The sequence below is a fragment of the Triticum urartu genome, chromosome 7A, assembly GCF_056163025.1.
Source record: "Triticum urartu cultivar PI428250 chromosome 7A, HENAU_Tu73, whole genome shotgun sequence".
In the NCBI taxonomy this organism is placed as follows: Eukaryota; Viridiplantae; Streptophyta; class Magnoliopsida; order Poales; family Poaceae; genus Triticum; species Triticum urartu.
In genome coordinates, this window is record NC_141879.1 from 524,557,945 (window position 1) to 524,575,681 (window position 17,737).

The 17,737-nt window shown below is 46.6% G+C and overlaps 1 protein-coding gene across 1 annotated transcript; it reads right to left on the minus strand.

Annotated features, from left to right (window-relative positions):
- Window positions 1–2,908: 2,908 nt before the first annotated feature.
- On the minus strand, window positions 2,909–5,954 carry LOC125521611 (transcription factor SPEECHLESS-like). The gene is made up of 3 exons (XM_048686670.2): window positions 5,343–5,954; window positions 4,160–4,795; window positions 2,909–3,469 (listed from the first exon to the last, which is right to left on the minus strand). Exons 1-3 carry the CDS (start codon window positions 5,952–5,954, stop codon window positions 3,404–3,406), a joined length of 1,314 nt encoding a protein of 437 aa, XP_048542627.2. The 3' UTR covers window positions 2,909–3,403.
- Between the last annotated feature and the right edge of the window lie 11,783 nt (window positions 5,955–17,737).

Consider the following 17,737-nt stretch of genomic DNA (forward strand, 5'->3'; position numbering starts at 1 on the left):
CATTTTGTTCTGTAACGCTTGTACTTCCAGGAATTGGTAGTTGATCATGTAGCATCAATCTGCACCTTATCTTCATTATTCTCTATCCCTTCCAGTATTATCATATCTATAATTACTCTCTACAAAATGTAGAGTACAGGCAATGCTTATGAAGAAGATTATGTGCTGAAATTCTTGAGTTATCCTTCCCTTGACATGGAGAAGGGCATTACAAAGCCGGTGTTAACTGTTAATGTAAGTCAGTCCTTCTAAAGACTTTATCCTCAAATGCTGTTTAATTTGCCCATACTCCCTATCGTTTACTGCTGTTTAGTTTGTTGTTTCTATCAAAATGCATGTTCGCAAGAACCGTAAGTTCCAGGTTTCACTTGTAAAACCAAATTCCTTATTCATACCATGCACATTACTCAATACTCCCTATATGTATGCTTGTTTTCGTGGATCTATAATCCAGTGTGTGGTGAAGCAGCCCACATTTGCACCTTGTCATCTCCTGTTTTATCTTACTGATGTGGCTGATGATATGAACAACATGCCATGCACATTAACCAAAATAGATACAATGATTGTCTTTGCCCTTCATCCATGCTTGTTATGTTTAGAGTCATGGTAATCCTGCAGTGTGGGGAAGCTCCCCGCATTATGAACAATGCCAAATTATGCTATTGATATTCTGAATTTACTCTTTATTTTTTAATTTCAAATTAGATGGAATTGACAACACAATTATCATCTTTGTTTATACACGTGCAAAACCTGTCATCTCTCTACTTGTTTCAGGGTGATATGCCTAATGGCATGAACAAGTCTGCTGAAGGCTGTGAGACAAACCCAACATATATTGCAGCAAAGAAGGCAGAACATCTTGAAGATAGCGAAACAACCCCAAAGTCTTGTCTTGATGCAGTGTTCAAGTTACTTGAGACTAGCAGTCAGACAAGCTCACAGAATTCGCTGTCTGAATCAGTTCGACTTCTTCAGTCCCAAGTTCTAGCAGAAAGGCATTCTGCAACTCAACTTCGACTTGAAGTCCTATCTCTAAGAAAGATAGCAGAGAACACCAATGAGAACCTCATTGCTAAACAGCTACACCTGGAAGCTATGACCGACATTCTAGGCCGGTCTCACAGCCTTGCTCAGTATCTTGCGCAGCAGTTCCCGCGCAAGCCTAACCTTTCTTGAACTGTCTTAGAAGTGGTCTCGGTTTAGTATTATTTTGTTACGCAGCAATGGTGCCCAGTTTTTGTAATCTGCTTCTTCATTGCGCTTTATGATCACTGGTGGCGAACCTCGATGCCCAATGGATGTAATATACCATAAATCATTTATTGTATAGCGTAGGTTTATTCTAAGTTACTATGTCATAATTTCTTTATTGTATAGAGTAGGTTTGTTCTTAATTCCTACTAGTTACTGCCATCATTCGCTATCTGAAAAAAAATTGATGTAGTCGACCGGGCCGAAACATTCGCTTCTAACGGGCCTGGTTTTTAGCGGGCCACAATTGGGTTGGCCTGCATCTTTCTTGGGCCCGAATGGCCATTGCGGCCTTCACACTTTGCACCAGGCCCACAACTTACTCCGACCTATATTCGGCCCAACTTTTAGTTGGGCCTTTTGTGGACCCAGCGGTTAGTTTGGCCCATGTAGCATTGGGCCATTAACAGGCTGAATATTCTACTGGCCTGTTACGGCCCAGAAGAAAGCATGGGCCTTTAGTAGGCCGAAATGCATGTTGGGCCTCAATTTTCACTAGTCGTCGACGGGCCTTCAGCAAGCTGAAATGTAGACCGGGCATTTTTCGGCCCAGTTATATGACGGGCCATTACTAGGCCGAAACATATCTCGGGCCTTAGTTGGCCCACTGATATCATGGGCCTTTCATAGGCCGAAAGCTTAGTACAGACATCAACGGGCCGAATTATACGACGAGCCTTTAACAGGCCCAAAGTCACGTTGGGTTGAACTGTTGCCACTTTTATCACGGGCCGTTAGTGGGCCGGATGTCGCGTCGGACCATATATGGCCCATGGGCAGCACGGGTCATTCCCAGGCAAAAGACACACCGGGCTGAAATGGGCCCATGTCTACATCGGGCCTCTAACAGGCCGAAAGTCACTAGGCTGTAATTGGGCCCAAATATTCGGCGAACAATTAACGGGCAGATCTGGCTTCGGGCCGTAAATGGACCTTTATTAAACAGGCCGTTATTGGGCTGGCCCAATAGTACCTGAGTAAGTACTACGAGCCTTTGACTGGGCCGACCTTTTTAACCTATATGGGCCTCTGTTGGGCCGTGTCACGTGTCTACGTATCATAGGCGCCTCCTGTCCAATGAATGGATGACATATGTCCCAACGGTGAGCCAACACATGTTTCCTCCGGTCAATGAGAATTTTACACGTGGAAAATCCTCATTAGTCTGGGCTGTTAGCGGGTTATCGGATCCAAAACCGAACTTGATAGCTTAACGGTGACCCGTTACGGTGGATGCCACGTGTCAGTCACCCTTGACGAAAGCACTTCCATGACACGGCATTTATCGTCATGAAAGTGGACACTTCCGTGATGATAATTTTCGTAATGTCATGGAACACTTCTACAACAGCACAGTTATGACTATCTTGATTCTGTCATAAAATTGTCATGGATGTATACATGCATGTGTCTTGTTATGCTTTCAGTATATAAACAGATAGATACATGCATGTGTCTAGTTATGCTTTCAGTAGGATGCATTCAAAGTCCATTCAAACAAGGGTCGATCTATTCTACAACCCATCCATTATGATTTACAACAACGGTCCGAATACACCCTAACTCCATGATTTTTGTCATGTTTGGCAGGAAATTAGTCAGTCTGTACGGATGCATAAGCTAGGAAATGGAGATTTCATTTTCTAAGAAAGAGCACCCAGTCTCTGCAGCAACCATGACTAGTTCACCATATGGCAAAAGAAGAGGCAAACAATTGAGTTTCATGCACCAAAATTCACTTCAATTAGATGTTACCTGCAAGCTGAATGAGGTGTCGGACCTACTCGTTCATACAAGGCAAAATTCAAGCTAGCATAGCAAGCATTCCAAACGAATCCACCGGGCCGGTACGAGTTGATGAGTTGTGAAAATGAATGCACGTACCATTCAACGACTGCAGTTACATACGTACGCAGGTAGCACAAAAAACGATCGATCTAGCTAGTTAGCTATAGCTAGAGCACCACCTGTACTACGACCATTCAAGTGCCCGGCTCCTCAGCTCATCCTCAGTTTCGATCTTACTAGACAAACACACATGCACAAACCTATGCATGCGTAACAATACATGCATCTTCACTGTTCAATTCGACGAGTTTCAGCCCTCTTAGGAACACAAGAAAGAGTTCAACTCGAAGCGGGACCTTTACGAGAACGTTTGCTGAATCTCTTGTACCAGCTCCTCCGCGCTGAGTGAGCACTCGATTCCAATCTGTGAGAGGGTATACATGTACAATATTAGGAATTGTTACAAGTTTGCTAAACAAAAGTGTAATCCGCACGAGCAATGCATTTTAAACGCATGATGAAACAGCTAGCTGTTGCGGAATCGAGGGTGTATATATAGCTTCCAATATTGTAAATTAAGTACGTAACTAAAAACAAGGGTCCGAGTTCCTAGCAAGTGTGTGTTTCACAGATTCTAGACAGTTGTCCAAATATTTGACCCTTTTGTCTTGAAACATGCTGCTCACATTTTTCATCAGTTTTTTTTATGGAACATTTTTCATCAGTTTAGTCCTTTGAGTTAACTAGCTACATGCAACTCGGCAGTGCATACGTACCAACGTAGTACCAGACTATTCACAGGACTGTTACGTAGGTCGTGATCCCTATTTTGAAGCTTGGTCCGGGTCCAAGCTGCCATCCAACACACGTTGATGCCCAGTGCAGCTTCAGCGTGATTGGCCAGTATATGCACATGCACTTAACACGGGAACCTCACATGAAACGAAATGCAGGTCCTCTTCGGCTTTAATTAGTATACGTCCATGCAGTGTTTGGTCCCATGCATGCATGCCTTTACTACGTTCATGCTAGAGAGCGAGGGGAAGTAAGGACAACTGCTAGCGCGCGCTTAGCTACAGCTTAGCTAGCGATACTAGGTATGGTACGTACACACCTTGACGGTGAAGGCGTTGACGTCGGTGTCGTCGATGGTGCTTATCTTGGCGTGGAGGATCTCCAGCGCCGGCGCCCGTGACTCGAGCGCGGCGATGATCTTCACCGCCTGCCCCGGCGCGCGGTGCGACACCGTCTTCAGCACCAGGTTCGCGCCGGCGAACTCCACCCTCACGTCGGGGAGTGGGTCGGTCGGGGGCAGCTGTAGCGCCTGCCTGTTGGCGTACACCGACAGCTCGGCGGCGATGGCGTCGAGCGAGGGGAGGTAGGAGGAGGCCGCATCGTAGCCTGTAGGCGTCATCGCCGGGGACACGTAGGTGGAGCCGGAGATCGGCGGCGGCAGGGGCCGGAGCTTGTAGGGACTGCCTGGCGTCGGCGGCGTCCTGGCAGGGCTGATCGGGACGGCGAGACGCGGGCTGAGCGGCGGAGTGGACCTGAGCAGTGGGCTGAGCGGCGGCGTGGATTTATGGAGCGGGCTGAGCGGGAGGCGTGGGCTGTAGGACGACGGCGGCGGCCGCGGGCTGAGGACGTGCTCGGTGTAGGCCTTGCGCTGCTTCTTGGCCTCCAGCGACTGCTTCACTTGCTGCAGCTCCTTGATGTAGTCCACCACTCCTCCGATGATGGATGCTTGGTCACCCTGATCCAAAAAAGGCCTAGCATATGTCAGTGCCATCCACATGCATAGGTCTAACGACTGATGAATAAAGCATCCTCCCGCAGCAATTTAAGCTCAGGGTTTCCAAGAAAGAAAGTAGATATGCTACTCATCGGTTAGCTAGTGGCCAGGCCATTCTTCTCTCTCTCTCTCTAAAAAGAAAAGCTAGGCTGGGCCATGGCCTTGCACAGTTGCATTCAGTAGTCAGCATGCATGCACTGATGCACTTGGCAGGCAGGCAGTGGTGTCGCTGTAGACATGTGGTACACCAGTAGTACCTACTTTACGTAGGACTGGATCCCAATTCCCAACGAGGAAGATCCATGGAGGTTGATGTCACTGTCAATAAGTGATAATCTAGCAGAGTATCGGTAGTACAGAACCTGGACTAACGAATCATCCTCTAGTTCGTTAGTTAACACAAAAAGAACCAACATCTAAACAAGTAAACATCGGCTAGTTCCAGTTTACGTATGGAAAGCTGTGCATGATGCACGCAGCGAGCACATAGAAAGTAAGAGGATCTTACACGCTTGACATAGAAGCATGGCATGAGCGACCGCAGAACGGTCAGGTGCTCGTTCATCTGCTTCCGGCGGTTGCGCTCCACCGTGATGTGGGCCGTCTTCGGCGCCGCGCCGCCTCCCTCCTCCGGCGAGCACTTCTGCCTCTTCTGCGCCTGCGCTATGCCGTCACATTCGTCCTGCCGCGCTCGCCGCTTGCTGCTTTTGTTCCCCGGCGCAGAACCGCCCAGCAGCCCACCACGGCTGCTGGCGCCGGCCGTGGGGCTCAACGCTGCAGCGGCGCCGTTGACGCAGTCCTCCCAAGTCTCGAGGATGCTGAATAGGTCTTCAGCGTCGGTGGGGAGCTGGAACTCGCCGTCGACGTCGACGAGGAGCTGATCGCACAGCGCATCTCCCATGACTCGCACGAGCTTGTGTTTGGTCGCTGCTGGCTGAGTGGTGCAAGGGAGAATGTTGTGTGCAAGTGGAAGATCTTGGCTAGATAGCTTGGCTTCTTTTAAGCATAGAGATATCGGCCGTTTGCTTGGGTGATGGTCATGAGAAGAGTCGGGATGACATAAATACCGGAGGAGCTGTACGGCAGTAAGAGATGCCCCCACCAACAACACTTCGGCCATACCTGATAGGGCAACTCGAGGCGTATACCGGCCTGTTGGCGACCATAATGAACTAATCAGCTATGACGCTGAAATATTAATGTAGCTCTTGTATGTTCAAAAACACATAACTGTGTTGATTGGTCAAATGAAAAATTAAAATATTACATTTTTGTAAATGAATGTTGAGATTACAACTTACCTCTTTCATAGTAATATTGTCCTTTTAACATGACTGAGTTAGTAAACGCCTAGGGCTCTGTTGGTTCACCGGAATAGAAAAAGGACAGTGATAACTTCCGACTGATCGTCCCTTAGTAACAGATCCGAACAATCCCATCCCGCCTCCCTCACAGGATGATTCAGGGGCTGTTCGGTTCTGGGCCTAGGAATGTCACATTTTGCCATATAATATTGTCAAACTTGTCTAAGGTTAGTTTTTCAAAATGAGAGCCACAAGTTGGCAAGCCTAAGAAAATCTTGTTAGCAATTAAGCTTCAGGTTAGGTGACGTGCTGTGTTAGGAATTGTTTGAGTCGGTTCAGTATACGTACGAGGTTAGGTTGTATTAGGAAAGGTTTGTAAACCGGCGTTGTACCGGGTCACGTCGTGTTGGGCCTGTGCCGTGTTGGACGTGATTTGTATCCCTATATAATGCAATGAAAAGGACCACGAAAAGCAGCTCGTATTGCTGCACCAAATTATCTTCTTTCTTGTTCGTAAGTTTAGGGTTTGCTTAGCTCGAGATTGAGTTCTGCAGATCCGATTTTTGCCCTGCGATCCATCAATTGGTATCCAGAGCCTGGCTGCGTGCTAACCTAGTAACGGGAAGGCATGGGCGAAGACGACAAGGAGAAGGGGACGGAGGCGTCGGGCGCTGCGGCGTCAGCTCCGGCGGCGGCGGCGGCACCACAGACGCAATTCCCGCGGTTCAACCGCGAGAACTTTGGTGTTTGGGCAGCAACTATGCAGTGCGCCATGGAGTCACACATGCTTTGGCACATCGTCGACCCCGGCGGTGACGAGTTCAAGAAGGATGGAGCGCAGCGCTGGCGAGATCGTCAGGCAGCGAGCGCAATCTACTCGGTTATGCCGATGGATATCATGCAACATCTCATGTCCATGGAAACAGCCAAGGACGTGTGGGATACATTGAAAACTTTGCAGCTTGGTCACGCCAGAGTGCGAGAAGCCACGCTGCAGTCTATGATGAGAACATATGAGTCGCTGAAGATGGAAGATGATGAGACTGTGGAGCAGTTTGCAGCAAGGGTGGTAACCCTGGTCAACAGCATATGTACGCTCGGTGAAAATCTGGAAGAGATCTCAGTCGTGCGACGTTTCCTCCGTGCAGCGCCATCGCAATATTTGCCAATAGTATCGGCAGTCGAGCAGTGCGTCGACTTGAAGACGTTGACGGTGGATGACCTGGTCGGTCGTTACAAGGCTCATGATGAGCGGATGAAGCTAACATCAAGCGATGGGAAGCAAGACGAGTATCTCATGCTCACGCGCAGTCAGCTACAGGCGATGATCGCGAAAGAAAAAAGGAACGACGGCGCGTCTGGTAGTGGCGGCAAGAAGGAGAATTACAACCCAGTAAAAAGAATTATGCCAGGGGTGATGATCAGCGCGAGAAGCCGAAGAAAAGGTTTGACAAGCGCAATATTCGCTGCCACAATTGCAATTTACTCGGGCACTTTAAATCTGAGTGTCGAAACCGATGAAGGAAAGACCCTCATTGCTACCAAGGGCGGTGATGAAGGTGTGCATCTGCTGATGATAGAAGCTTGTGAGCTCATGGAGGAGGAACCAGCAAGTCCTCAAACAGGAGTCATGGAATCGGTGACATTATTCAAGGAGAAGGTGTATCTCCACGACAAGGAACGGGCCAAGACAGCTAGCAACGTGTGGTATCTCGATACAGGCGCAAGTAATCATATGACAAGCGATAAATCGCAGTTCTCCGAGTTGAATTTGGCCATGGGCGGAACGGTGCGGTGTGGAGATGGTTCAACTGTCAGAATTGAGGGACGAGGTACTGTCCTGTTCGAGGCTCGCAATGGCGAGCATAAGGCGCTGACCGAGGTATATTATATCCCAAAGTTGAAGAGCAACATTATAAGTCTCGGACAACTAGAGGAACGTGGTTGCAAGATTGTCTTGGAGGACGGCTTCTTATGGGGCTATGATCGGCAAAGAATGCTTTTGATGAAAGTGAAAAGATCAACGAATCGTCTCTATATTCTGAACCTCGATAGATCTGATCCGATTTGTTTACTAGCAAGTTTTGAGGACACGGCATGGAAGTGGCATGCACGATATGGACATATGAATTTCCAATCGTTGCGGCAACTCGGACAGAAAAATATGGTTCATGGAATTCCTAGCATCGATCATGTTGAGCAGTTGTGTGACGGCTGCCTAGTTGCTAAGCAACGAAGGGCATCGTTCCCACGTGAAGCAGTGTACAGGGCAAGCAAGGTGCTCGAGTTGATGCATGGTGACTTGTGTGGCCCAATTACACCAGCAACCCCAAGTGGAAATAAGTATTTCTTGCTCGTTGTTGATGATTACAGCAGGTACATGTGGATTGTGCTTTTGAAGATCAAGGACCAGGCGTTGCAAGCCTTCAAGTTAATAAAGACCGCAGCAGAGGTCGAAGCAGAAGCCAAGCTGAAAGCGTTTCGTACGGACAGGGGGGGGGGGGGTTGAGTTCACGTCAAAAGAATTCACCGACTTCTGTGAATTGCACGGGATCAAGCGTTATCTGACTGCGCCATATTCTCCGCAGCAGAACGGTGTAGCGGAGCGAAGGAACCAAACCGTTGTAGCAATGGCTCGAAGCATGATGAAGAGCAAGGGTCTACCGACAAAGTTTTGGGGAGAAGCGGTGACGACGATTGTGTACTTGCTGAACCGCGCGCCGACGAAGAGTGTCGTTGGCATGACTCCGTACGAGGCATGGTGTGGGCGCAAACCTACAGTGGATCATCTTCACACCTTTGGGTGTGTCGCACATGTGAAGACAGTGGTTGGTCATGTAGGCAAACTTGCCGACCGGAGTACACCGATGATCATGATTGGCTATGAGACGGGCTCGAAGGCGTACCGGGTGTACAACCCAGCAACAAGCAAAGTCCAAGTAACTCGAGATGTAATTTTCGAGGAAGAGAAGGCGTGGACTTGGGGCGGATCAAATGAACCAGAGGTAGCAAGATCAGATGAAATTTTTCATGTTGTATATGATCAACTTGATGATGCAGGTCACGGCGGTGCTCATGAACACCATCATGATGTTGATCAAGGACCTCCAGGCACTCCCTTGGCGCATGGTGGTGCAACAGAAACTGATCCAAGCACGCCCGGAACACTGGAATCTCAAGTTGTGTTGGACGACCGGAGCAGCAACGCTGCCACGGCAAGCAGTAACGCTGCCAGCAGCGTGGCCACGGCAAGCAGTAACGCTGCCACGGCAGGAACCAGTGCATCAGCCTCAGTAGGGACCGAGCACGAGCCGACGGCATCGGCCGCTGTACCGTCGTCAATGCATGGTGCACAACAACAACCCCCAACGCCGGTGAAATTGAAGTCAGTATTGGACTTGTACCCAACACTGGTGCGCCGCAAGATTACTCAAGCCGAGAAACGGGCGATGCGAGGGGGAAGATGCATGCTCGTCATGGAGGAGCCAGCAACTTTTGATGAAGCAATAGAAGAAGAAAGCTGGCAGCGGGCAATGGAAGAGGAGATGAGCTCGATCGAGGAAAATGATACTTGGTCACTCGTTAATCTTCCGGATGGGCAGCGTGCTATAGGAGTCAAGTGGGGCTACAAAGTAAAGAAAGATTCCAATGGTGCCATTGTGAAACACAAGGCACGTCTAGTAGCAAAGGGCTTTCTGCAGCAGCATGGTATTGACTTCGAGGAAGTTTTTGCGCCTGTTGCAAGGATGGAATCCGTGAAACTGTTGATTGCATTGGCAGCTCATGAAGGATGGCAGTTACATCACATGGACGTCAAGTCGGCTTTTCTCAATGGGGACACGTCGGCTTTTCTCAATGGGGAATTGAAGGAGGAGGTGTATGTTAGCCAACCACCGGGTTTTGTTCAGAAAGGAGGTGAGCACAAGGTCTTGAAGCTTCGGAAGGCATTGTATGGATTGCATCAAGCGCCGAGAGCATGGTAGGCTAAGCTGCATGACACATTGTTATCACTCAATTTTGAGAGGTGCCCTCATGAGCATGCAATGTACAAGGGTGGACAAGGTAAATCCAGTTTGCTTGTAGGTGTGTACGTGGATGATTTGGCGATCATAGGAGCCGAAGTATTCGAGATAGAAAAGTTCAAATCGCAGATGAAAGATTTGTTCAAGATGAGCGACCTTGGCTTGTTGAGTTATTACCTGGGCATCGAAGTACATCAAATGCCAGGTTATACTACACTTTGCCAGGAAGCATATGCAAGAAAAATTCTCGAAGAACATGGGATGGATGATTGTTATCCAGCACAAGCTCCGATGGAAGCTCGCCTCAAGTTGAGCAAGCAGAGCTCGTCACCTCCAGTTGATCAAACCATGTACATAAGCATTGTTGGGAGTTTAAGGTACCTTGTGAACACAGGACCGGATTTGGCATATTCGGTTGGAATTGTGAGCAGGTACATGGAATCCCCCACGACTGAACACATGGCAGCCGTGAAACAAATATTACGGTATGTCAAGGGGACCATGGGTCTCGGCTGCTGCTATGAGAAAAAGAAAGACAATGGTGAACCTCGTTTGACAGGGTATAGTGACAGCAATTTTGCCGGAGATGTTGATGATCGAAAGAGCACGACCGGCATGGGATTTTTTCTTGGCACTAGCATGGTGTTTTGGCTGTCACAGAAACAAAAGATAGTAGCACTCTCTTCATGTGAGGCTGAATACATGGCAGCAACTGCAGCAGCATGTAAAGGGGTCTGGTTGGAGTATCTTCTTGGCAATCTTCTCAACCAAGATCCAGGGAAGGTGGTGTTGAACATGGACAACACATCTGCTATTTCTTTGTGCAAGAATCCGGTGCATCATGACCGGAGTAAACATATTGATGTAAGATATCATTACATCCGGGATTGCGTTGAAGAAGGCAAGATTGAAGTTGAATATGTGAGCACTAAAGATCAACTCGCAGACATATTGCCGAAGCCATTGGGAAGAGTCAAATTCTTGGAGATGAGGAAGAGGATCGGTCTACGAGTTGTGAAAGAACCACCTTAAGCTTAAGGGGGTGAATGTTAGCAATTAAGCTTCAGGTTAGGTGACGTGCTGTGTTAGGAATTGTTTGAGTCGTTTCAGTATACGTACGAGGTTAGGTCGTATTAGGAAAGGTTTGTAAACCGGCGTTGTACCGGGTCGCGTCGTGTTGGGCCTGTGCCGTGTTGGACGTGATTTGTATCCCTATATAATGCAATGAAAAGGACCACGAAAAGCAGCTCGTATTGCTGCACCAAATTATCTTCTTTCTTGTTCGTAAGTTTAGGGTTTGCTTAGCTCGAGATTGAGTTCTGCAGATCAGATTTTTGCCCTGCGATCCATCAAATCTTGCCACACTTTTTGAGTGTATGTGATGTGGGACCCCAGTGTGGCTTGCAACACACACCTAAGTTGGTCAAACTTGTCTAACCTTAAATGTGGCAATCTTTGGCAAACTTAGTCTCGAACTCTGCTCTCTTGTATCAAGTACTAATCCAACGACCAACTCACCTTAAGTCGTTTTTTGTCCAATAAATTGGAGTCCACCTACTTGATCCTTATTTACCGGCCATAAAAAGGAAAAAAAACAAAGGAAAATGTGTGCACATGGGCTTGAACCCATGACATCTACTCCAAATGTCCAACGCACTAACCAGCTCAACCAAATATATTTGTTGTCTTAATACATATAAACTTGATATTGGAGCCTTCTTTACTTTCATATCATGGTTTCCTTTTCTTAAGTTACCAACCCTGAGGGTACATAAAGTTACCATGCTTGAACAACTTTTTTATATCGGGTCGGAGTTACCATGGTGTTGTACATAAATTATCAGGTGTGCAGCATGTAAAATACCATGTTATTTACATAGCACTTATCAGGCTATGCTTTCAACAACTTTTTCCCGGATCAACGTTACCATGATGTTTGTACATACGTTATCTGATCCGCGGTGCCTAAATTACCATGTTATTTACACATAAGTTATTCGCGGTATATTTTTTTCAACATATTCTTATTCCTACAGCTAAAAAAGTTACTGCGGTGTTTGTAAATGAATTATCAAGGTTGAGGTGCATAGATTACCAAGTTATTTACACATAAGTTCCTGGGGCTATGTTTTCAACAGCTTCTTTCCTCAAGTTAAAATTACTCCATATTTTCTATCGAAGTTATCAGGTCTGCGGTGCATATATTACCATGATATTTGCATAGAATTTATCGGGGTTATGTTTTCAACAACTTTTGTCCCTCGGCTCAAAATGATTGTACTGTTTGTACCTAAGTTATCAGGTCCGCGGTGAGTATATTAACATGCTATTTATATAGAAGTTATGGGGGTCAAAGTTATCGGCTATGTTTTCAATAATTTTTCCCACTGGTCAAAGTTACCAAAGGGTGTTTGTACATAATTTGTCAGGCCTGCCGTGCGTTTCTTACCATGGTATTTACACATAAAATTATGGGTGGTATGTTTATAAATTTTTTTCACTTGGTCGAGGTTACCACAGTGTTTAACGCAAGCTATCATGCCTGCCGTGCATAGATTACCATTATTTTTGACAGAAGTTACCAGGGTATATTTCAACTACTTTTTTCTTAGCATCAACGTATTTGTACATAAGTTATCAGGTCCATAATGTGTATGTTACCATGTTATTCACACATGAGTAATGAGTTGGCAAGGATATTTTTTAAGGTTTGTTTCATATATTCACTAGTAGAAAAGGAGGCAACGGTCCAAGCCGGGTCAGCCCATTAGTCCCGGTTCAGTCCAGAACCGGGACCAATGGGGGCATTGGACCCGGTTCGTGAGCCCAGGGGGCCGGCCGGGCCACATTGGCCATTGGTCCCGGTTCATCTGGACCTTTTGGTCCCGGTTGGTGGGACGAACCGGGACCAATGGGCCTCGCGCCTGGCCCACCACCATTGGTCCCGGTTGGTGGCTTGAACCGGGACCAAAGGCTCCCCTTTAGTCCCGGTTCATGCCACCAACCGGGACCAATGAGGTGCCTATATATACCCCCTCGCGTAAGAGCAGAGCACACTGCTCTGTTTTTTCTGGCCGAGGGGGAGAGGGCTTGGTGGTGCTCTAGCTCACCTCCTATGCACAAAAGGTGTTCGATGGAATGCCCGAGCCACACTACTTAAGCTTTCTCCTCTCCAAGCTCGACCTCCAAACTCCATTTTCCTTAATATTTGCCTAGGTTTAGCGGTCCGTCATGCCCCGTCCCCGTCTTCACCGCCATCGATCACCCGCACCGAGCTCATCGCCGGCACCACCGTGGTGAGCCTCTTGTTCTTATCTTCTTTCTGAAAGGAAAAATATTCTTACTTGTATGTTTACATAGATACTTGTATTATTTTCTTACTTTTATTATTGCATCTTATATAGTGCGATGGTTTTGGTATCCGCCCCCGTCGACCCTCGTCCTGTCTATGATTCGGATGTGGTATATATATTATCTTTATAACTATTGGTTCATTTATTGTTTATGAAAATTATGCCGACCAACGTGACATAGATTTTATTTATGTAGGATGTATGTGAATCGGAAATTCCAACCAACCCTATTGTTGAGAGGTCAAATTTAGTTGAAGAAGAAAACAATTTGTTGAAGGAAAAAATAAAAAAATTGAGGAGGAGAAGATGATATTGGAGTTGCATGTTGCGGATGTCGTCGATGATCACAAGATCAAGATGGATGCAATGCGCTTGAAGATTAGAAAGATTAGAAAATATGCCATTCATACCGAGGCTTGGTATCATTATGCCGTTGGATCAATTGTTACCTTGGTTGCGATTATGATCGCATTTGTTTTAGCATTGAAATGTTTTACATAGTTTCAATGTATGGTTTAATTAATTAGATGCTCTGGAGAGCTATATGTTGTTAGATGAGAACTATGTATGTACTTTGGTTTTAATGTGATGATGAACTTCTATTAATTTGGACACTTAATTATATATAATGCACGCAGATGAACCAACAATGGATGTATGGTGACAGACACACCTCCGAGTACATTAAGGGCGTGCATGAGTTTCTCGATGCGGCTGAGGCAAACAAGCAGAATGGTTTTATGTGTTGTTCATGCACTGAATGTGGGAATACGAGGTCTTACTCTAACTGGAAAATCCTTCACTCCCACCTGCTTTATAAGGGTTTCATGCCACACTATAATGTTTGGACAAGGCACGGAGAAATAGGGGTTATGATGGAAGACGGCGAAAAAGAAGAGTACGATGACAACTATGTGCCCCCTGAATACAGTGATGCTGCAATGGGGGGAGCTGGTGAAGATCAAGAGGAACCAGACGATGTACCCAATGATACTGCAACGGGTGAAGCTATTGAAGATCAAGAGGAACCAGACGATGTGCCCGATGATGATGATCTCCGCCGGGTCATTGTCGATGCAAGGACGCAATGCGAAAGTCAAAAGGAGAAGCTGAAGTTCGATCGCATGTTAGAGGATCACAAAAAAGGGTTGTACCCCAATTGCGAAGATGGCAACACAAAGCTCGGTACCGTACTGGAATTGCTGCAGTGGAAGGCAGAGAATGCTGTGGCTGACAAAGGATTTGAGAAGCTACTGAAAATATTGAAGAAGAAGCTTCCAAAGGATAACGAATTGCCCGACAGTACATACGCGGCAAAGAAGGTCATATGCCCTCTAGGATTGGAGGTGAAGAAGATACATGCATGCCCTAATGACTGCATCCTCTACCGCGGTGCATACAAGGATCTGAACGCATGCCCGGTATGCGGTGCATTGCGGTATAAGATCAGACGAGATGACCCTGGTGATGTTGACGGCGAGCCCCCCGGAAAGAGGGTTCCTGTGAAGGTGATGTGGTATGCTCCTATAATACCACGGTTGAAACGTCTGTTCAGAAACGAAGAGCATGCCAAGTTGATGCGATGGCACAGCGAGGACCGGAAGAAAGACAGGAAGTTGAGAGCACCCGCTGACGGGTCGTAGTGGAGAAAAATCAAGAGAAAGTACTGGGATGAGTTTGTAAAGGACCCAAGGAATGTATGGTTTGCTTTAAGCGCGGATGGCATTAATCCTTTCGGGGAGCAGAGCAGCAATCACAGCACCTGGCCCGTGACTCTATGTATGTATAACCTTCCTCCTTGGATGTGCATGAAGCGGAAGTTCATTATGATGTCAGTTCTCATCCAAGGCCCTAAGCAACCCGGCAACGACAATGATGTGTACCTAAGGCCATTAGTTGAAGAACTTTTACAGCTGTGGAATGGAAACGGTGTACGTACGTGGGATGAGCACAGACAGGAGGAATTTAACCTAAAGGTGTTGTTGTTCGTGACCATCAACGATTGGCCCGCTCTCAGTAACCTTTCAGGACAGACAAACAAAGGATACCATGTATGCACGCACTGTTTAGATGACACTGAAAGTATATACCTGGACAAATGTAGGAAGAATGTGTACCTGGGCCATCGTCGATTTCTTCCGACCAACCATCAATGTCGAAAGAAAGGCAAGCATTTCAAAGGCGAGGCAGATCGCCGGAAGAAGCCCGCCATGCGTACCGGTGATCACGTACTTGCTATGGTCAATGATTTACACGTAATCTTTGGAAAGGCTCCTGGCAGACTAGCTGTTCCGAATGACGCTAAGGGACACGCACCCATGTGGAAGAAGAAATGTATATTTTGGGACCTACCCTACTGGAAAGACCTAGAGGTCCGCTCTTCAATCGACGTGATGCACGTGACGAAGAACCTTTGCGTGAACCTGCTAGGCTTCTTGGGCGTGTATGGGAAGACAAAAGACACACCTGAGGCACGGGAGGACCTGCAACGTTTGCACGAAAAAGACGGCATGCCTCCGAAGCAGTATAAAGGTCCTGTCAGCTACGCTCTTACGAAAGAAGAGAAAGAAATCTTCTTTGAATGCATGCTCGGTATGAAGGTCACGACTGGCTTCTCGTTGAATATAAAGGGAATAATAAATATGCCAGAGAAAAAGTTTCAGAACCTAAAGTCTCATGACTGCCACGTGATTATGACGCAACTGCTTCTGGTTGCATTGAGGGGGCTTCTACCGGAAAACGTCCGATTAGCCATTGTGAAGCTATGTGCATTCCTCAATGCAATCTCTCAGAAGGTGATCGATCCAGAAATCGTACCAAGGCTAAGGAGTGATGTGGCGCAATGTCTTGTCAGTTTCGAACTGGTGTTCCCACCATCCTTCTTCAATATCATGACGCACGTCCTAATTCATCTAGTCGACGAGATTGTCATCCTGGGGCCTGTATTTCTACACAATATGTTCCCCTTTGAGAGGTTCATGGGAGTCCTAAAGAAATATGTCCGTAACCGCGCTAGGACAGAAGAAAGCATCTCCATGGGCCATCAAACAGAGGATGTTATCGGGTTTTGTGTTGACTTCATTCCTGGCCTTAAGAAGATAGGTCTCCCTAAATCGCGGTATGAGGGGAGACTGACTGGAAAAGGCACTCTTGGAAGAGACTCAATAATATGCAGGGACAGATATTCTTGGTCTCAAGCAAACTACACAGTTCTACAGAACTCTACCTTGGTGACCCCGTATGTCGATGAACACAAGAACAGTCTGCGCTCCAAACACCCGGAGTAATGCGACGACTGGATTACATGTGAACACATCAAGACTTTCAGCAGTTGGTTGGAAACACGTCTCAGAGGTGACAACACTGTTTGTGATGAGTTGTACTTGTTGTCCAGGGGACCATCTTTGACTGTATTGACTTACAAAGGATACGAGATAAATGGGAATACATTTTACACGATCGCCCAAGATCAAAAGAGCACCAACCAAAACAGCGGTGTCCGCTTTGATGCAGCAACCGAGAGCGGAAAGGACACATATTATGGTTACATAGTGGACATATGGGAACTTGACTACGGACCTGATTTTAAGGTCCCTTTGTTTAAGTGCAAATGGGTCAATCTGTTAGGCGGCGGGGTACAGGTAGACCCACAGTACGGAATGACAATAGTGGATCTGAAAAATCTTGGGTACACTGACGAACCGTTCGTTCTAGCCAATGATGTGGCACAGGTTATCTATGTGAAGGACATGTCTACCAAACCGAGAAAAAGAAAAGATAAGGAAGCGAATACATCATACGATGAGCCAAAGCGCCACATAGTTCTTTCAGGAAAAAGGGATATCCTGGGAGTGGAGGGCAAGACAGACATGTCTGAAGATTATGAAAAGTTTCATGAAATTCCTCTCAATGTCAAGGCTGACCCAAGCATCCTGATAACCGATGAAGATTATCCATAGTTACGGCGCAATAAGCAAATGACACAAGCGAAGAAAAAGTGAAGACTTTCTCCCACAACTATTATGATGATACCATGCCAACTTTGTAACACACGAGTATGCTATGCCAACTTTTTCAGAGTTCATTTGAAAACTATGAATTTAGGTCGAATTTTCCCTATAGGTGCATCTATGTTCATTTTTTTAGTAAAGTTAATCACAAACTTGTGATTCACACAAATTTCAAAGAATTCAAATTTTAACTATTCAAATTTGAAAACTAATT

Coding starts and splice junctions, on each gene's coding strand:
- LOC125521611 (XM_048686670.2), bottom strand. CDS start 5,954: ATGGCCGAAGTGTTGTTGGTGGGGGCATCTCTTACTGCCGTACAGCTC. Junction 4,796..5,342: donor CATGCTTCTATGTCAAGCGT/GTAAGATCCTCT, acceptor TTTTTGGATCAG/GGTGACCAAGCATCCATCAT. Junction 3,470..4,159: donor TCAACGCCTTCACCGTCAAG/GTGTGTACGTAC, acceptor ACCCTCTCACAG/ATTGGAATCGAGTGCTCACT.